The sequence below is a fragment of the Hemicordylus capensis genome, chromosome 6, assembly GCF_027244095.1.
Source record: "Hemicordylus capensis ecotype Gifberg chromosome 6, rHemCap1.1.pri, whole genome shotgun sequence".
Taxonomy (NCBI): Eukaryota; Metazoa; Chordata; class Lepidosauria; order Squamata; family Cordylidae; genus Hemicordylus; species Hemicordylus capensis.
In genome coordinates, this window is record NC_069662.1 from 20137182 (window position 1) to 20158071 (window position 20890).

Here is a 20890-nt window from a genome sequence, read left to right on the forward strand (position 1 = left end):
GGCGCATTCAAGGGACAAGACATGAATCGTGTTTGTGGACCCAGTTTGACTTGAGTTGCTCCAGATTACCTGTTGTGTGTTCTGGCTGGAATACGTTCCACAATTCAAAGACCTTTGGATCTGCTTCCTAATACAGGCCTTTAAGCTGACCTTTGGCGACTCTGAAGAGACTACCTCGATTTTTGTGGGTCTTCTCAGAGAGGGTCTTGGTGACTGATGTTGCATCTATTGCTTTGTAGCAGGGTTCATAATCTCTAGATCGGCAGTCTCTAGTTGGAATAGTTTCTGTTTTCCTTCCCTGGCTATTACACCCATTCTGAACTGCTCATTCCCACCCCACCTCTCTCCCACCTGCTAGAGACATCACAGCTATGGAAATGGCCTGGCATTGGACACTGCTCTGCCTCGTCTTCTCTCCACTGGCACCCGCATCGGAATATGGCTTGCCCAAATTTATCTGCAGTCCTATGCCACTGGACATGGATAATGGCTGCCAGTCCACCAGCCAGCAGCGACATGGAGCAGGGGCGAACAGTGGGGGCAACGGGCACTGGGTAGGGACTCTAGAAGAAGCCAAGGAAACAATCCTGCACCTGCGGGAGACGGTGGTGCACCAGAAGGAGATGATTTTGGACCAGAGGGAGACGGTGCGAGAGTTGACGGCCAAACTGAGCCGCTGCGAAGTCCATTCCCGGAGGCATGGGGAGCACCATAGTGGTCACCATGAAGACAATCATAGCCATAGCCATGGCCATGGGCATCTTGAGGGGGTCCACCGAGGCCATCATGAGAGTGGGCATCATGAGGGTGGGCATCGGGCCCATCATGAGAATGGTCACAGGGGACACCATGAGAATGCACATCAGAGTCACCATGAGGATGGTCATCAAGGTCATCATGAAGATGGTCATCAAGGTCACCGTGAGGATGGCCACAGGGGACATCATGAAGCTGGCCACCGAGATCCCCATGAAAGCATCCATGCCAGGGAGAATGAGTACCACCATTTTGGACAACGGGAGCACCATGAATTGCAGGTGGGGCACACCTCCCATGATGCCTTTCGCAAGGGGGCTGCGGCTGCCAACACCATGGAAGATCCACCCAAGGAGACATCTGCTGGGGTTCACCAGATGGAGAGGATGCTGGAATCACTCAAGGAGAGACTGGAGCATCTACAGGTACTAAGGCTTGTATATCAGCCAGATCTTTTTGAGAAAAGTATTTTTAGCTTGTCCGGTGCACTTATTGGTTCTTCTCAGTCTGTTTGGTGTATGCCCAGCTATTTCCCATTCATTTTTGCACTCATCTGTATATTTTTCTTCCATCCCTCCCTCCCTGTTCTTTGTCCATGAATCCATCCATCCATGAAACTTGTCAGCCAGCCCTCAATGTGTACATTCTTCAGCTTCTCTCCATCATTTGTGGTTTTCATGTCTGAGCCTCTCTGTAACCACCCATCCTTCCCTATCTGCTCCCCATCAATTCATACAACCTCAACAAACACCTCCAACCAATGCTCTCCAATGCAATCCCTCTGTCTCTGGTAAAAGCTACCCCATTGAACTCACCTATAAATCCTGCTTTTCTAATATTGCTCCCCCACCCTGAGTTTTTCTACCAAAACCACTTACGACAATTTTTGCCACTACTGCTTCATAAACTTCCAGTGCACGTATAAATTCACAACTTTTCCAAAGTGATGGTTTGGATATCACATGTGAAATGAGAAATTTAATCCATGAAGCATCCACACCCACTACCACCATGTTGATGATAAAATCACAAACTAAATTAAATTGCCTCTGGAGGGGCAATACTCTGGATCCCACTTCTTAAAGACCCCATCTCAGACTGAGAAATCTTCCCTCCATCATTTCATTCAGCTAACTGTACATGCATACATCCCCATCAATTACACACACACACACACACACACACACACACACACACACACACACACACACACTTTGCATCATAGAAAAAAAATGCACTGCTGCATTATCTACATCCTGATTCATACATGCATGCAAATTGTTTGATTTCTCTAATCTCTACGCAATGCCTGGCAGCAGAATGTGTGCACAGACTTTACTGAAAAAGAGTGTGCTTGAGGTGATGTTCTGAGATATGAAACTTATTTGTGGTGTTATATCCATTTTACACTTGTAAGTCATCACTCAGTGTTTCAGTCATTAAGTTTTGAATCAGGTCTGGGCTTGTCCTTTACAACTTGCTATCGTTCTTTGAGTTGGGAAGTAACTCTTCACTGTAAATCTGTATTCCTGTAGTATAAAGCTCTTTCCCTTTTCCTAGTCTCTGTGGCAACAAACTAAATTCCCTTCTGCCTTCTTTGTGGGAGACTTAAATAGACAGAGATTGCAATGGAGTCCCTCTTTAATCTTCTTTTCTCCAGGAGAAACATAAGCAGTGCCCTTTACCTTGCTTAATGTGACACACTTTCTAAACCATTTTGTCTGATGTTGCCTACTTGCCTCCATCCATCCATCCCTCACTTCTTCCTTCCTTCCAAATCTATTTCCACATACACCAAATCTTCCGGCTGTCTTATCCAGCAATGCTTCCATCTCCATCGTCAATCCTTCTTTGGGGAGGAAAGTAGAGATTACATGGTTTTCTGGAACTCCCATAATGTTTTTCTGACCTCTGTGATGAATGTTTGCCCAACTCCCTAATGGCTTGGTGTTATCTGTCCTTTTGACCACCAAATTGTTCACAAATACCTCTCACTTTTTTTCTTTATATCCCTCTCTCCTTCGATCTGGCTATTTGTGATTGGAGACATGTTGTAGCTTTTAAGAGAGTTGAAGATTGTACCTCTGCAGGCTTTTGCTAGCTGGGCTAAGAGGCACCTTTCAAAGTCAGCAGAGGGAGAACTACTTTCCTTATTTAGCATGGTATCCCTCCAGTGGCTGTTGCTGGTGTTTCCCTTGTATTTCTTTTTAGCTTGTGAGTCCTTTTGGGACAGGGCACCATTTTCTTATTTCTTTTGCTAAGTAAAATGCTCTGGGGGAAATGCTCTATATATAAAAAAAATTGTTTTTTGCTGAAAATATAAAGAATATATAATAAAAAGGGGAATCAATAAATAAGGTGAATTTAAATTTTTCCACAGACATATGTACCCATTACATACTCATTACTACGTACCGTAATCACTGCATGTGTGAACATGTAGTACTCAAAGTTTCTGTATAAAGTTGGAAATACTGCCACTCTCAAAATGACGGCTCCTCTCTCAGATTGCACCACAGTTGAACAGTGAAGTGTCATTTGATTTTTAATGTCAGTAAGAGTTAAATCAAGTGAATTTTACTTAAGAGTGTGTGCACAATATGGGGACAGTTGTTTATCATTTAAAAATATGTACGTGGTGTGAACTATTAAAAAACAGTCGCACAAGTGTAGTGGATGAACGATGACCTGGTAGATCAGTGCATAACTGGTGTGCATAACTGATTACCCTCTTTACCAAAAACTGTTTTCTCTGATGGAATAAAAAAGCTTGTCACTCACTGAAAGGAATATGTCGATCCACCTTATTTATTCACCTTATTTATTAATTCACCTTATTTATTCCAATAATAATAATAATAATAATAATAATAATAATAATAATAATATCTAATCAGCTGTTGTAAAAAGATCACACAGACTGACTGCAAACAAAGGCATGACAAGGTAGCAGGGATGTTACACTGGAACATCTGCAAAAAATACAAGCTACCTGTAGCCCAAAACTGGTGGGACCATAAAATTGAAAAGGTTATCGAAAACAAAGATGTGAAAATATTATGGGACTTCCGACTACAAACAGACAAACATCTGCCACACAATACACCAGATATCACTGTAGTCGAGAAGAAAGAAAAACAAGTCAAAACCATCGACATAGCAATACCAGGGGATAGCAGAATAGAAGAAAAAGAAATGGAAAAAAATCACCAAATACAGAGATCTACAAATTGAATTTGAAAGGCTGTGGCAGAAAAAGACCAAAATAATCCCAGTGGTAATTGGCACCCTATGTGCAATTCCAAAACATCTTGAAGAGCACCTCAACACCATAGGGGCCACAGAAATCACCATCAGCCAGTTACAAAACGCAACTTTACTGGGAACAGCCTATATTTTGCAACGATATCTATAATAACCAACAATATTGATGATAAAATTCTGGCATCCCAGGTCCTTGGGAAGGACTCGATGTCTGGATAAAACAAACCAGTCAATAACACCTGTCTGACTGTGTAAACAAGAAATAATAATAATAGTAATATCATAAGTCATTGTTGACCATGGTATCCACATTCATGCCCCATTGTCCCCTCAGCTTAAACAGGTTTCTGATGTCCTATTAAAAAAACCTTCAAAATCCATTTACCGGAATAGCTGTGGAATGAAGGCTTGTACCAGGAGCAACAAGAGGAGAGCTGGTCTTGAGGTAGCAAGCATGACCTCTCCCCTTAGCTAAGCAGGGTCCACCCTGGTTGCATATGAAAGGAAGACTAGAAGTGCGAGCACTGCAAGATATTCCCCTCAGAGGATGGAGCTGCTCTGGGAAGAGCAGAAGGCTCCAAGTTCCCTCCCTGGCTTCTTCAAGATAGGGCTGAGAGAGATTCCTGCATGCAACCGTGGAGAAGCTGCTGTCAGTCTGTGAAGACATACTGAGCTAGATAGACCAATGGTCTGACTCAGTATATGGCAGCTTCCTATGTTCCAACAATGCCTGTTTCTTCCCCCCTTCAACTCTGAAAATACTGTTGTTCTGGTTCCAATATAAGTCAATTTCTTTCTGTTTACAATTTCATCCTTCCATCCATGTACCCACACATGGCCAGATCCTTGGGAAGAAATTTTGGGCCTGAGGAAGAACAAATGCTTGTGACTCCTCTTCTACTTTCCCACTCACACCACCCACAAAATGGCCTCCATCTTGAGGGCTACATCCCTTTCCAAGAAAGGAAGTAACCTGAAGGCCAAGGCTTTTCTGTCTCCTATCCTTCTCTCTCCTGAGAGAAAGAGAGGGAAACTAAAATTAGCAGCATGGAGTCCTTGCTTTAGACCTTAAAAAAGATTTCTGGTCTGCTCATAACCTCTTATAGTCTCTCAGACTTGCTCTGCTTTCCTCACGATTGTCCTCACACTATCGTGAGGATAATATGAGATTAAGATACATAATATGAAATGTTCTCCCTCTCCCTCTCCCTAAGGTACATTAAGCCACATGTTCCCTTCACCCACAAGCATCATTTGCTCTGCCTCTGGTGACCTGTCTCTTCTTCCATTTCTATCCTCTTCACATTCATAGCTCCCCCACCTCACCCCTTCTATTAATTCTCTGTAGGAGGCCATTTCCTTACAAGCCCCCCCGCCTTCACCTGTACATGTCCTACATCCCATGTACTGCCCCCCATTCTGTCTGGGACCATCTGAGGTATTGGGAAGGCTTGCGGACTCTCATGTGGGGCCTCCACAAAGGGTAATTTGGTGTGGTTTTTTGACTGGTGCTGCAAGACTCTCTCCGTTGTGTTTGCTGCTACAGAACCAACACAGTTATCCCTCTGGAAGTTGTCACTGGAAGGACATTCGGGAATTTGGGGCTGGAAGGTGGCAATTCTGCATTCCCCGAGTGGCTAGATCAAGACAGAATCGTATCCCAAACAGATGACTGTTCTACCACATATCTATGGCTGATCTATAGTAAAGCTTTTCCTTATAATATGGAATATAGACAACCAAGCCACCTCAGGGTGAGACCTTAGGGTGAGACCTAGGCAGAGATGCACCGAGGTAATTTTGGAGGCTGGACCTAAAGGCCTTTGGAGGGCCCCCCTCCCCTGCAAATTAAGCATCCTCATGCTCTGCCGGGTAACTACATTACCCAGGACAGACTAAAGAGGATTTTGGGGCCCCCAGGGGCTGTAGAGGCCCCGGACTTCAGCCCCGGACTTCGAGCACCTTTGCACCTAGGGGAATAGTTTGGTTGGCTGTCTAGGCCAGGGCTGCACAACTTTGACTGTCCTGCAGATGTTGGACTACAGCTCCCATCATCCATAACAATTGGTTACTGTGATTGGGGATAATGGGAATTGTAGTCCAACAACAGCTGCAGGGCTGGAGTTGTACAGCCTTAGCCTAGACTCTTAAGAGTAGGAGAATACAGAATGGCCTGAATCCAAGCCACCAGTCTCTGCCCAGCTGACCGTCCTATACAATTCTTTCATCACATGTCCTTCAATATTTCAAAGGTAAAAATAGGGGAATGCTTGTAACACCTCTGTCTTCATAATAATGATCACACACTCACAGCACCATTATTGCCCTTTGATAAAGTCTCTGTTTCACTTGCCGTGCACTATATTATTTTGTATCTACTCTTTATTCATTTGGAGAAATTAGAAACTCCAGTTGAGTCAAACAAGAGACAAGGCAGATATTATAAGTCAAAAGGACTTCCTCTTCTCTTTCAAGATTGCTGGCCAATCTGTAATGGAGGAACTGAAACTGTGAGGCCAGGATCCCAAGGTTCTCAGGGAGGGGTGTGAGATGATCCAAAACGCCGTTGACCTAATCAGCTGCAGTATGTGATCCAGCATCCTCTGTAACATTGTGAAGGATCCTGGAGTGCGTAGGGATGGGCCCAAAGCTCAGTGATAGAGCACACGTTCTCCATGCAGTATGTCACAGGATCAACCCTTACCATCTGACCGACATCCTGGAAAGTACTGAGCTATATGGGTCAATAGTATGACTCAGTAGAAGGCAGTTTCATAAGTTTGGGAACTTTATTGGCGTATTTATTGGTTTGATTATTAATTTTTTTAAATCCTGCATTTCCACTATAAATAGCCCTCAGGGTGGCTTACAACACCAGTTAAGCCAGTACCAACAATGGCTGACATAATGTGCACTGTAGGAGCCAGAACGCTCCACATTAGAGCTGCAGTGGAGCTCGAAGGCAGCTCCAGTGGTGGAGGGAGTGGGCGGTCACAATTTGTTATCACGGTTTCTCCCACTTGCAACAGTGGGGAAAAACAGCGATAACACTGATTGCATGACCTCCATGGGAGCTGACCTTTTGCTTCATTGCAGCTCCATCACAGAGTATTCTGACTCTGTCACAGCGCACATCGTGTCAGCCATTTTATTTATTTATTTGCTTGTTTATTTATTACATTTTTATACTGTCAAATTTTTAAAAAGTATCTCAAGTTACAACAGTACCAAACAGACTACAGAAAAACAGAAGTTAAACAGTGCAAGAGCCAAATATAGATACGGATAACAATAAAGGCCCACACAGATGCTGTACATGCACACAGCTGTCAGCACTTCCCATTTGTGAACAACTGTATCTGAATTCGCTGTAAAAGTGAACAGGATATAGGCCCCTCAAATGCAGGATATAGTTAGAGAATGTACTGCTGTACCTGCGTTCAACAGAACATGTGAATCTGTACGTGCGTACTTGTACAAAGATTGTGCTGAACATACAGGTAATGTGTGCATAGGGCTACAGTTACAGCTGATCGATACGAATTACTGTTAAAAGCTTGGGCAAGCAGGACTGGACCTGGCCTGGTGTATAAACATGAGCAATGAGGGTGCCCAGCAAACTTGCCTAAGAAGGACTTTCACAGCCAAGGCGTCACCACAGAACAGGCCTTCCAGTAGCTTCCGTCTTAACCTCCAAAGCTGCACTGGAAATAGGCCTCAGGTGAAGATCTCAGTTGACAAGCAGATTCCCACTGGTGAATATAAATATAAAACTTAATATCCTGCTCTTCTCCAACAAGGCAATTCGAGTGGCATGCAAAAGAAGTCCAACCACATTAAACAGGGCCAGCGTCAGGAGACTGACATTGCTGGACAGTTGCCGAGGGCTCAAAACCCCTCAGAAGGGCTCACAACTGAATCCAGAGACCACCTCTAGGCCCACAGCCTTTGTGTGGCAGTGACTCTCTTGGTAGAGCCCATGAAGGGCAGTTTGCCCTCTGAATCCTGAGACAGCCCTGACATTAAAACAACAACATAACGAAATACTATAAAAGCCAATGACTGCAGCAACTTTGTGAAGATAAATATAGCAACTTCAGGAGCAGGAAAGAATTCCCTTTAGGATCATGGTTATGTCCCCTCTCTGTGTGTGCCACAGACCCAATCCTGATCACCCTGTATGGTGGCTGTTTTAAAAGACCACACACACACACACACACACACACACACACACACACACAAAGCCAAACCGTGAGTTTCTACTCTGAAAAACAAAAGGCACAAAACCATAAAAGCAGTAACAGATCAAAAAGGTGGATGAGCGGGGGTGGGGGGTGGGAGGCAAATGTATGTATTTATTTAAAATATTTACATCCTGGCCCTCCAATACACTACTGCTTGGGGCGGCTCACAAAATCCCACATAGCAGCAAAGGAAAATGAAAGCTACTCATTATCCATGCCAAAAGTCACTTTAAGGAGATATGTCTTCACCTGGCATCTAGAAACACCAAGTGTGGGGACCTCTGTAGGGAGGGCAATTCACAAAGCTTGTGCAACTCCTGAAAAGGCCCTGCTCCTTGTGGACACCTGCTATGCTTCAGTCAATGGGGGAATCAAGACCAGACTCAGAAGCACATGTGGAGGAACAAATGAATGCACACATACCTTTGTCCCAGAGCGATAGACTAGCCCTGGTTGGGGGTCTAAAGTTTATTATGTATTAATTTTCACTTCTTGTCGACCAACTTGGAGGCCTACTGTCCGATGGAAAGGTGGGATGCAAGTAAATAAATTCTCATCCCCATTTGGGTGGGATCTACAAGAAAGGGTTATGAAACAGGATTTATGTGTTTTTTCTGAAAACTATGTGGATGGAGCAAAGCTGGAACATCCAAGGGCTAGGACCTCTAGACTCAAAAGGGCAGAATTCTGTAGAAGCAAACAGGCTGATTGCCAGATGTTAGGAATCAATATTTTGAATGAATGAATGAATGATTGAAGCATACTACCAAGTGTAGAGTAGCATAGAAAGATACTGTGGATTATGCTAATAGAGAGAATCTGTATACTTCTTAAAATGAAAAATAGGAAAGTAAAATTTGAAAGTGATCGAAATAAATTGAGAATAAATTTGGAATAATAAGTACAGTCAGGAAAACCTGAGCAAATTGATATTATCCATAGTGTACCAAGTCATGATATGGTTACTGTGAATATGATTAGTCCAGCCAGTCAGGAGAAAAATAGGAAAAATATATTTATTATTTGAAGATTTAATATTTAATGTTTGCTTAAACAGTATGGTTAATTTAAATTTTGCCTTTCTTTCTCTCTTAAATGTCTTTTTTTGAAGGGTGGTTGGCACATTACTTTGTATGTGTGATGAATTTAGAAGTTATACAGTTTTGTGATGCTGTGAATTTTTATCTGCTATGCTGATTTTATGTACAAATTATTTCATCTAATACTTTAAAAAAAAAAGAGCGAGAGAGCAGAATTCCTCTTCTAATGGAGAGAACCATTTATCTCAATGTGTGGTTGCCTTTACAAAATCATCACTGGGATAGGGTGGCACTGCCACCATCACTGTAGGTGTGGGAGTAGAGATTACAAGAGCATCTGAGGTGTTAACCTAAGCGTGGTGGCTAAAATTACACCTACTGCCCTTTTCCCTTGCTTTCCCCCTTCTTAATACGTAAGCAAGAATTATACATCAAGGCCCACACCAAACTGGAGGCAAAGGGTCAATATGGAAATAGATCGACTTCTCAAGATGAGGTGTGCAGGGAAGAGAGAATGGCCATGGGCTGAGTTGGCTTTTTGTTCCAAGATGGGAGAGGCCAAAGAGATGACATGTGAGATAGGTTTCCAAAAGTCCTGGAAATAATGATAAAATAATATATTCATGTAGTACCATTACTGTGAATGCCACTTTACAGAATAACAAACAAGGATTGGTTCCTGTTCCAGGGCACTTAGAATTTAAAGAAGAAGGCCACAGAAAGAAGAGGGGAAGATGGAGGACAAGATAATAGGGGAAGATAATTTCTTTCAGTTACATGTATGTAGGTTTTGTTCAGTAGGTATGAGGACTAAGAGGTTGTACCAAGGCCTCATTAGAAAGCTGGCTTTCAGGAGGGATTTAGAGGAAGAGGAAGGGTAATGTAGGGCTTCTGGGAGGGAATTTCAGGCATAAGGGGCAGCGAGAGCAAAAGGACAGAGTGACTTAAACAGGAATCCATAAATGTAGGCTTAGTTCACTAGCCAGCCATTATTTGTGCTCGCCATCAGCCCCCTCTCTCCTCCCAAATCCTTTCTGGCACACAGGCAGAAGGCTTAGGAGAAAAGCAGATCTTCTGTCATTTGCATTGGTATATGAAGAGGGTAAGAAGAAACAGTGGGAGTCCTGATCTTCTGCTACTCAGAAAGGGTTCCTGCTGTTTCTTACTTTCTCAAAAATGGCAGCTGAAATGAGACCTCTGGGAATGGGTTCTGTGTGATGCAAGATGCCAGAGGGCCAGGGGCAGTTGCCACTGGCAAGCTGGCAAGCAGATTGGTGGATGCCTGTGTTTAAATAACTGTTAATGTGACTGTGTCTGTATCCTTACCAGCACAATCGGAACAGCTCTGTCTTCTCCACGTCACTGCGCGATGCTCTTCAGAAAAAGATAAGCATCTTGGAGCACCAGATCCATGAGAAATCAAACACTTCTGAGCCTCATGAACACAGTGTGCCAACAGCTGCAGGGCTAAGACACAAGCCCGTGTCCCATGGACACAGTGTTGAGAAAGGTGAGTGACCAAACCAAAGCTTGGCAGTACAGGGTGGGTGGGGAGTTTGGTCCAGATCCAAAAGGGTAGTGATGGACAGATGGATTAATGGAAGGAAGGAAGTTGGTTTAAGTGAACAGAAAACGGGGGATACTGGCAGAAGTAAAGTGATGGAATATGACATATACATATTTATTGTACTCATTTAGCAGATATTTTATTTTTATTTTTAAAAGTAAAAAAGAAGTTGGATTTAATTATTAGCAGATAAATGGAGGGAAAGATTGTTGAGGAATGTATCTGCAGATACAAAGAAGGGCAGAGAGATTAAAAGGTGGTGAGATCATTGGATGTGAGGGAATAAATAGAAGATAAATTGGTGTGTTTCAATGGATGGACCATTGCTTAATGGGGTTCGCTCATAATGAATTATGAAAAGAGATGGACTTCAGGATGGGTGGAGAGAATGATAGGTCAGTGGGTTACTAGAGGGATAAATAGATGGAACAGGTAAGACATGGAGATGGATGGCTAAAAGCATGGTTGAATAGATACCTGACTCTATGGGTTAATTGTAGGGGAGGGGAATAGATGGAATTCTCAATGGCAATGTGAATAGAGATGAATGGATGGATCCTTCTATGAATGGGAATGAATAATTTGAGGAAAGTGTGTATGGAAATGGAGAGCAAAGCAGATAGCAGAGTGGATAATCAGAGAGAAGTGGGTTGGTTGGCAGGTAGCGAATGTATGGACAAACCCACTTCCCCTCCATTTCTCTGTGTTGGCAGCTCAGTTCCACATCTCTGATCCCCTCTGTCCTCCAGGGCACAAGGTGGAGAAGCATTCTGAGGATTTCCGTGTTGGCTTTCCCCTCCGCACCAATTATATGTACGTTAAAGTGAAGCGTACTCTCCACCATGAGATCTTTGCCTTCTCCATCTGCCTCTGGCTCAAATCCAGTTCAGCACCTGGGATGGGCACACCCATCTCATACTCTGTGCCAGGCCAGGCCAATGAAGTGGTGCTTATTGAATGGGGGAATAACCCAATGGAACTGCTCATCAATGACAAGGTACAGGAGCAGGGGTGGCATGGTGGGTCTTGGAGCTAATTCAGTAGCTTGTTGATTTGAGTAGTGGGGGATATTTGAAGAATGGCCACCATGTTTATATTTCACCATGTTCAGACTGGATTGGTTCAGACCAAATATATAAAAGACCCTTGCCCAGATCTGAAGAAGGCCTAACAATAAATGCAAGAGACAGAGACTTCTTTATTCATCGTCGTCTCAAGCAGTGTTCCGTCTAAGGCGTGTGTGCATGTGCATGCACACACAAGTTATTTTATGTCTGCTCAGCTAGTTTTAGATCCTGCTCAAGTTGAATCAGGAAGGCCCCACTCTGTAGGCACTGTCTGAATACTGCCAGCCAGAACAAAACTCATTCTGAACATAAATGGAAAAAAAATAGAGGGAACACTGGTCTTAAGCCTTCTGGAATGTGGCTTATAGCATAAAATAAGACCTTAGCAAGAGGTCTAGGAGGGGATATGGACAGGAGGTTAAACGGTGAAAACCAAGGATTTGCTGTGTAAGCAGGGGTGGCGCTATAATTGTGTTCTGAGAACATGAGCCACCCAGGGACTGGGAGCTGCCTTACACTTTTGCCTGCCCTTCTCTTTTTGCCTGCCCCTCCACTCTACCTTAGGGGTCAGTGTATTCTTCATCCCTACCTTAAACTTGTTCTCTGTCCTTTTCTGCCTTCACTTTTCAGGCTGCCACGTTGCCACTGGCCATTAACGATGCTAAGTGGCACCACATCTGTGTGACATGGTCAACTCGTGATGGCATTTGGGAATCTTACCAAGATGGGGTCCGGAGAGGGAGCGGAGAGAACCTGGCTCCTTGGCATCCTGTGAAACCTGGGGGTGTTTTCATACTGGGCCAGGAGCAGGTAAATATCCCTCTCATACTGTTTTAAAAGTTCTGTCTCCACTTACAGAGACTCATGAATGGTTCTTCTAAATTTACCACCCTTCCCTGTTTTTCTTTCCTCAGGACACTCTTGGTGGCCGTTTCGATGCTACTCAAGCCTTCATTGGGGAGATCTCAGATTTCAACATGTGGGGCCACATTTTGACGCCAGGCGAGGTTTACAAGATGGCGACCTGCACTAGTCACATTGGTGGTGACCTCATTAACTGGGCTGAGGCCTCCATGGAGCTTCATGGAGGAGTGGTTAAACTACCTTTTAATGCCTGCCACTGAGGAGCCATGTAGGAATAGGGACTTCTGAGTGCTGTGGGAAGAGAGCGAAATCGAATGCATTTAAGATAGCAGGTGGGGCTTTGAACAAGGACCCCAGGATTCCCTGAGAGACAAAGGCATCCCATGGCTTTTTTTTTTTAAAGGTAGGGTTGGGAACCATAATTCCTGAGTTCCTTGGAGGATGAGCAGGGTTATTCAGTTTGGGACAGGGGTGGAGCTTCTTTCAGTGCTACTGGGCTCTCTGGAAGGAGAATAGGGTTTAGCAGTATTGTACAGAAAGGCTTTAGGGTCTGGGAGACAGCACTTCTGAATTCTCAGCAAGGGTGCCTGATTCCTTTTCTTTTCTTTTTGAGTAAGCAAATTTTTGGAGCATTGGTATCTGTTTTATCAAGTGGTTCTATGGATCTGAGGGCATTGTGAAATAAGAAACATCCCCAAATGTTATATGGAGCCATGTTATGAAATTTTATTTTGAAATTACCAACAGTTCTTTGCTCCTGTGTTCTCATGATGGGAAGTATGGATATATCAGATGGAACTAAGAGACGGTTTAGGTCTTTTTCAGGGTCTTAATTAGATAGACTTGCAGAAGGTGGCTGGAAGAGTTGGACCATCTATACTTTGGCAAACCAAGCTGTGCAACTATCTCCCAACTAGGAAGCACAAGTTTTGGTTTTGTCTTGAGGCTTCCTTCTGTTGCCTTTGTGGAACATGCTTCGCAGGAACTGAAGGAACAGTTGCATATTTCTTCCTGATTCTTCTACCCAAATGATGCTCCTTTTGAGGAATTAGATATGGACACCTTGACTTGGAAGATCTGGCAATATCCAGCACTCCTTCTTCTGCAAGATCCTCGTGTTTTGTTTTGTTTTTAAACCAACCTAACCAGCAATTGGTGAACACATACCTTCTCTCATCTGTTTCCTCCAATAGGGAACAGCTCCCTGCCTCATTCCAAGTGCATCAGCCAGTCACATGTGCCCCACACATCTAGTGGGTGATTTGAAATTCTGTACAGAAATGAAGTCCTTTGAGGATATCCCAAAGCTCAGGGGGATCGGTTTCTGGTCCTGCTGTTGACTTTAATTGCTCCATTCTCCAAGTCAGGAATCACTTGCAAGATCTGGGCCTGCCTATTGGATTTGGAAAGGATCTCTAGGAACATATTGCTCTCTTTATCTTATAAATATATACAAATATAAATACAAATATAAATATAATATGTCTACACACATATATGTAACGTGTGCCTCTACACAGATGCATTTCTCTTTGGATGGATTCACACTACCACTTTTCTGTTCCCCCCACCCCCAACTCTGCTGGTTTCAGTTTAATCAGCTGAATTTGCATGTATAACACTCCTTTTGTAAGTGGTTTGACATACGTCCACCAGTATCAGGAAACCTTTATTTGAAAGTCTTCCAAATATGGATTGACCATGTAATCTAGACATGGATGTGACCAAAACCAGGAGCCAGTGTGCATAACCCTGGAAGCATGTTGAAATGTGGGTTGATGGTATAATATCAGATACTGGAGGCATGATAAAGCCACACTGCACATCACTGTAAATTAGATAATTTCTTCATGAAATGGCAGTATAGAACATCTCTGTGTTTTTTGTTGACTGGATTCTGATATGCCATAGCTAAGAGAATGGCTGAATGTTACATCACTCGTACAAACCCCAATTCAGCGCTTAACAGGCTCAACCCACATGCAGGTTGACTTGCATAGTGCCAGAATATGGAATGATGCAAGACAACAGTCCAAGAAAATAAGCTTTGCCTGGCCATGTACTCGAGGCCATAAATCCACTCCAGTCCCATGCATGCAATTTCAACTCAGACTGACCTGAAAAGGACAATATGGGTTGGGAAATAGATGGGAAAGTAATTGAATGAATCTGTTCCATACCCACTATCATAATAGATCAGTTACATTGTCCAATAGGTTGGATTTTCCCCCTGCCTTTGTAAATAGGGGAATACGAAGATCTTATGGTTAAGAAAATGGGAGTCAGAAGAAAATTTAGACTCTCTGGAAAGAAACATGAGGTTCAGCACATTGGAACAGGTGAACCTGGAAACCAGGCTTCTGGGAGAGAAGTTGTGTCTGTGTCCAGTGCAGGGCTGCCCTCCAGCTCCCATCACCCCTAGCCACAGTGGCCAATAGTCAGGGATTATGGGAGTTGTAGTCCGACATCCATGCAGGAGGGCCGAGCTTGTGCAGCCAAAACAGATGTGTTGGTGTTTCCCTTGTTCTCCTTTAAAGCATCTATAGGACCTCTGGTTTTGAATGGAACAATGGTGCTGGGAGAGGAGTGCTTAACTCTCTCCCTAGTGCCATTTCCCTGAACTAAATTATCTCCTCCCCAAAACTGCTCTTATACCCAGTGTGGGGGAGGGGACCAGGTTCCTGTCCTTATCTCACTGTGGGTCCAATACAGCAGATGCAATGAGCAGCAGGTGAGAGCTGGTGTAGTAGACTGAGCTATGAATTAGGAAGTTCCTGGTTCGAATCTCACTTCTTCCATGAACTTGCTAGGTGGCCTTAAGCAAGCCACTACCTCTCAGCCTCAGCTGCTCTCCAGCTGTAATATGGGGATGATAATATTTGCTTACCTTGCAGGGTTGTTGTAAGGATTACAATCTGGCAATACATGTGAAGTTCTGTTAATGTCCAAAAACTCTATATAAATCCTAAACATTATGATGATGGATCTCCGGGGCCACATTTGTTGTGGTCTTATTAAGATGCGGGGTCTAGAAGCCAGAACTCCTGGGTTCTCTGGAAGAGGTAAGGGATGTAGCAGTCCAGAGCTGAGAATGCTTGCTCAAAGAACACCAAATGTCTTCTCTTGTATGTTTGCTTGTATGTATGTACATACATATTATATAAAATTAACATAGGGTTTTCTATCTCTCGCTTTGTAAATACTTGATCTTTCTGGGTGTTGATAGTATATGTTTTATGTGCAAAAGGGGAATGGGTGGGACATTATTGTCTTTAATTTTCTTACTCCAAACTGGTTGCAATAAATCTGCCAAAGAAACTGCAGCTCTTTCCCATGTGCATTTGGTTTTTGCTCTAAGACTCTAACAGTTTCTTTTAAAACATGTAGTATCCATACAGTGCTTGTCTCAAGAGCTCATTGTGCAAGAGGTTTCATGAAGAGTGTGTGTGTGTGTATCAAAAGCAGCTTTGCCAAACATCCAGTCTGAACAGAAGAAGAGTGGGAAGAGGCTGCTTAATCCTTTCCCCACAAGTTATTTTTCAGCTCAAAATTGTCTCCCTCCTCAAGCTGCTTTTCTTCCTTCACGGGGAGGCATTCTGTATCTCTCCCCCTCCCATGGCTGTGACACCACCTTGGGGAGTGTTATGCAGAGGCGTAACTAGGGAAAACGGTGCCCGGGGCAAGCACTGAAATGGAGCCCCCCCGCGCCCCCCCAACATACTACATTATACTTAGGTTTTTCCTCACAAGTGCCCGCCACCGCCGCCATGCCAGGCCACTGACTGGCCGCCAGGCGCCAGCAAAGCAATGGGGGGGGGGGCCCGGGCAGCGCGGAAGGGACCGCTCGTGGGGGAGGGGGTGCTGACGTGCTCCCTTGACTGCTGCAGCGCTGCTGCACTGAGCAGAAAACATTTGTATTAACAAAAAATTTAAAAAAAATTGTCATGGCGCCCCCCCCACGTGACCAGAAAAGATGGCGCCCGGGGCACGTGCCCCCCCTGCCCCCCCTGTAGTTACGCCTCTGGTGTTATGTGTGGAGCTGATAAATGGCAGGAAGGGAGAGGGCTAAATAGCTTCCCAGCTGCCTCCCCACTGCCCTTCTGCTATTTATGCCTCCATGGCTGATTTTCAGTTTTAACAAAAGTTTTGGGGAAAGGGCATGGAAATCCATGTCACATCTAGTTTGGACTTCAGTAATCCTTATACTTCCCTAAGGCGAGGCCTCTTTATTACAGATGAAAAGACTGACTAACATCCAGACAACATTACTCAATAGTGCTACTCCAGAGTTATTCTAACGGGCTGTTTAATTTCAATAGGACTACTGAGGAATAATTTAGTCTACATGTCAGCCACTGTGAGGTAGAGGCTTGCTCAAGAACACACATTCTTAATGTCATGTATGAAGTTCCAGCGTTTGTGACTTCATGCCAGGCAAATGGAGGTGGATGGGAAAAGACCCAGAATTGATGTCTGTAAAAAAACAGAGAGATACCAGCCTTTCTTGATCGTCCATCTCAGGGTTGGAGCTGAGGAGAATAATCACAAATATTCAAAATTTGGCAGCACTATCGCAGGCTTAGTATTTGATATGCACTGATAATTACTACGACGACGAATATTTATATACCATTCTTCAACCAAAGTTCACAAAGCGGTTTCCAAAGGCAAAAAATAATACTTAAATTAAATGGTCCCCTGTCCCCAAATAAAATGGTCCCGTCTCACAATCTAAAAGAAACATAAAGGCAGATACCAGCAACAGCCACTGGAGGGATGCTGTGCTGGGGCTGGATAAGGTCAGTTGTTCTCCCACTGCTAAATATAAAGGGAATCACCACTTTAAAAGGTGTCTCTTTGCTCAGTTAGTATATTTGATAATTGGCGTGCAACTTCATGGATTTGGAAATGGAGTGCAAGAGCCCTGCTGTAGCCTTGCAGGCCCTTCTTGGCGTTTTGATAGTGGTAGGCACTGAATATGAAATCTCATACCCTGTGGTAAAATCCTGTCAAATACTGGACACAGCGGCATGCCAACGGTCAAACGCTAAGACCATTATTTATCTACTGTCAAATACCAGATATTAACTGAATACAGATGCAGATTGTCAATGACTAGGCGATATAATCTTGGGCCCCAGAGATGGTGGGTAGGCCGTGGCGGCTGGAACCAGGGGCGTAGCTAGGGGAGAGGGGGCCTGTGTTTGACCCTCTCTCTGGGAGCCCCTTGGAGTGAGGGAGATAATGAAGGAAACGGAGGGGTGGAGCTGGGGGGCCCTCAGGAGCTGGGGGGCCTGGGTTCTTTGAACCCATCTGCTCAATTATAGGCTGGAACCCCCACTCGCCCCAGGGATGTTAAAACAAAACAAAAAAACACAAAACCCTGCCATGGTAGTCAAAGCCGATTGGTGACCAGAAGGAGTGGGGTGACCTGCTATCTGGGATCCAGCAGCCGACTGCAGAGTCTTGCCGGCTGTGTTTTATGAGCAGAGCTGTGGATGGAGACGTCAAGCTCAGCTAATGTCTGGAGAAAGAGTGACGGGGAGCGCGGAGGTTGGTGACCCAGGCCGAGTCCTGGGCAGTGAGCTTCTAGTTCTTCTACCATTTTATACTAGTCATAAATAAATGGTGTCTTCTATTCATTGTGATTTATTTTATTTTATTTATGTACCACCTGACTCCGAAGGATCCCTTTTGAATTGACTTTTTTTAATTGAATAGATTTATTTACAGCCTCCCCTTACCGTTTGAAACAGAGCAGGCTTATCATTTAACTGCTTGAGCCTACGTCTGCTGACTCAGGAGTAAGTCCCACTGAGTTTGGTGGGCCTGATAGCCAGGTAGGCGATCAGCGAATTAAGTCATAGCTGTGCTAGTCTCAGCCAGTGCAGGTTCAATGGTGCAAGAGGTCTGTCTCTAATGGGGAAACCAAAATCGACATACACTCCCTTCCTTGACCGCCTTGAGCCCCCTCACTTGAAAACACTTCTGGGAGCCTCTGAATATTATGCAGTCCTACTAAAGAAGCCAGGAAGGCTTGGTCCTGAAAGCCGTGGGTTATTTAGGTGCCACATTAATACCCCACTTTTCATTTCTGAAATCACAGATCAGCTGGAATGGAGGAGAGCCCTCCTAGGAATGAATGAATGAATAAATAAATAAATAATAAATTGTTCCGCACATAAATCACTGTCAGTGTCCCATGGAGAAAGAATGGGGCACCCATAATTAATAACGATAATCTTCAGGGGATATCTAGCAAACATTTGATATCAACATGAACAGAAGGGGATTTTGAGAATTTCTTTGCAAGCACATTGGTTTCAGCTTTGTTCTGGCTCAGGCAGGTCCCTCGTTTGTTCTTGATCTCATTAGCAGTGGCTCAGGTCAGATCTGGCCTCTTGGATGTGGGAGACAAGGTCACCGGAGCAGTAGCATATTAATAGCTGCAGGAAGGATGCATTAGTGACCCCAGGGCCAAGAGAGAGATTTAGCCTGGCTCCTGAGAAGCAGGTGTGTGAGTGTGAATCTCTGTTCCTTCATTTCCCCACAGCAGGTTGTTCTCAGGAGCTGTATGTGGGTCCTATCCTGACATCTTTGTGTGCGTGTGTGTGTGTCTTGTCTATCATTTTCACTCTCATTTTCCCGAATAAACACTGCCTATGGCAGCACCACCTCCAGGAAGCAGGAAAACTGGTCACTTGCTGAGGGCCCCCAAAGGGCCTACTCACTGAGGGCCCCCTCAAGGACACCATTCTCACTTGGCATAGCACATCGGAAGTCAGAAGGAAAGTATTCTCAAGCCTATGCAGACATTATGCTGTACGAGTGTACAGATGTCTGTACACTCATACAGAGGCACTCTTACTGCTGGACTTCCGGGCCAAAGTCCATGGCCTCCACACCCGCTGGGGGCCTCTAGATCCGTCTCAGTCTGTCCGGGGTGGCGCAGGCCCGCCACTGTGCTGGGTGGCGGAGCATGACCTGTGCTTTAGAGACAGAGGAGGAGTGGGGAAAGAAAAATGTGGGGTGGGAAGTTGAGTGTTGAAGTGTTTCTGCTAATGCATATTTGCATAAATATACCTGTTTTATATTCTTACATTCTTGTGAGTTCAGTTGCTGTTTGTGCCCTCAAGAACCTATGTGTTTAAAATACTGCATATGTCACACTGTGTTTGTATGGGGAAGCCTCAAAAGACGATGATGTGTGGGGGTGGGTGGGTTCCCAAGGCCTTTAGGTCCAGGCTCCAAAATTACCTAGGTGCACCTCCAGGGGCGTAACTATACTAGGGCAAGGGGAGACAGTTGTCTGGGGGCCCACTGCCTTGCCCCCCCCAGGCAAGTCACATGACTGACTCCCCCAGCCACACACCCGCCCGGGCTTCCTTCAGTTGTATTCATCCTCTGAAACTGATGTGAGTGTTAAGACCTGGAGCTACCAGAACAGCAGGTCTTTCTCAAGTACCATTAAATGACTTGCATCGTCCACAATTTACAAAACCTTAAAAATAATAATTTAGGATGATGTTCTATTGTGGCACATAGTCTATCTATCTATCTGTCTGTCTGTCTGTCTGTCTGTCTGTCTGTCTGTCTGTCTGTCTGTCTATCTATCTATCTATCTATCTATCTATCTATAAATTTCACTAGGCTTTTTGTTACCACTACTCAGCCTCATTTAAGATTTCTTTACTTCATGAGCTGAGCTTCATTCGGGGTGTGTGTGTGTGGGGGGGTGCGTTTTAAAATCTTGTCTCTGGGCCCACTCCAACCTTGCTACGCCCCTGTGCACCTCTGCACTCATACATATTTTTGTGTGAAAGATCATACTTGTGTTAATTTTAAAAGTGAAATTGGGTATTTCACCCCTCAAATGCATGGCACAGACAGGAAGTGTATAGCTGCATCCATATTCAACATAATGTGTAAATAACTGTATCTAGATAGAGATCTGTGGGGAAATGGCTTGACTAGCAAGCCAGAGGTTGCCGGTTCGAATCCCTGCTGGTATGTTTCCCAGACTATGGGAAACACCTATATCGGGCAGCAGTGATATAGGGAGATGCTGAAAGGCATCATCTCAAACTG

The 20890-nt window shown here is 44.4% G+C and overlaps 1 protein-coding gene across 1 annotated transcript; it reads left to right on the forward strand.

Moving 5' to 3' along the window:
* Positions 1–377: 377 nt before the first annotated feature.
* LOC128328758 (neuronal pentraxin-1-like) lies at positions 378–16120 on the forward strand. The gene is made up of 5 exons (XM_053258819.1): positions 378–1181; positions 10634–10814; positions 11585–11868; positions 12569–12748; positions 12853–16120. The coding sequence occupies exons 1-5, from the start codon at positions 378–380 to the stop codon at positions 13060–13062; spliced, it is 1659 nt and encodes a 552-aa protein (XP_053114794.1). The 3' UTR covers positions 13063–16120.
* Positions 16121–20890: the final 4770 nt, after the last annotated feature.

Coding starts and splice junctions, on each gene's coding strand:
- LOC128328758 (XM_053258819.1), top strand. CDS start 378: ATGGCCTGGCATTGGACACTGCTCTGCCTCGTCTTCTCTCCACTGGCA. Junction 1,182..10,633: donor AGAGACTGGAGCATCTACAG/GTACTAAGGCTT, acceptor TATCCTTACCAG/CACAATCGGAACAGCTCTGT. Junction 10,815..11,584: donor TGGACACAGTGTTGAGAAAG/GTGAGTGACCAA, acceptor CTGTGTTGGCAG/CTCAGTTCCACATCTCTGAT.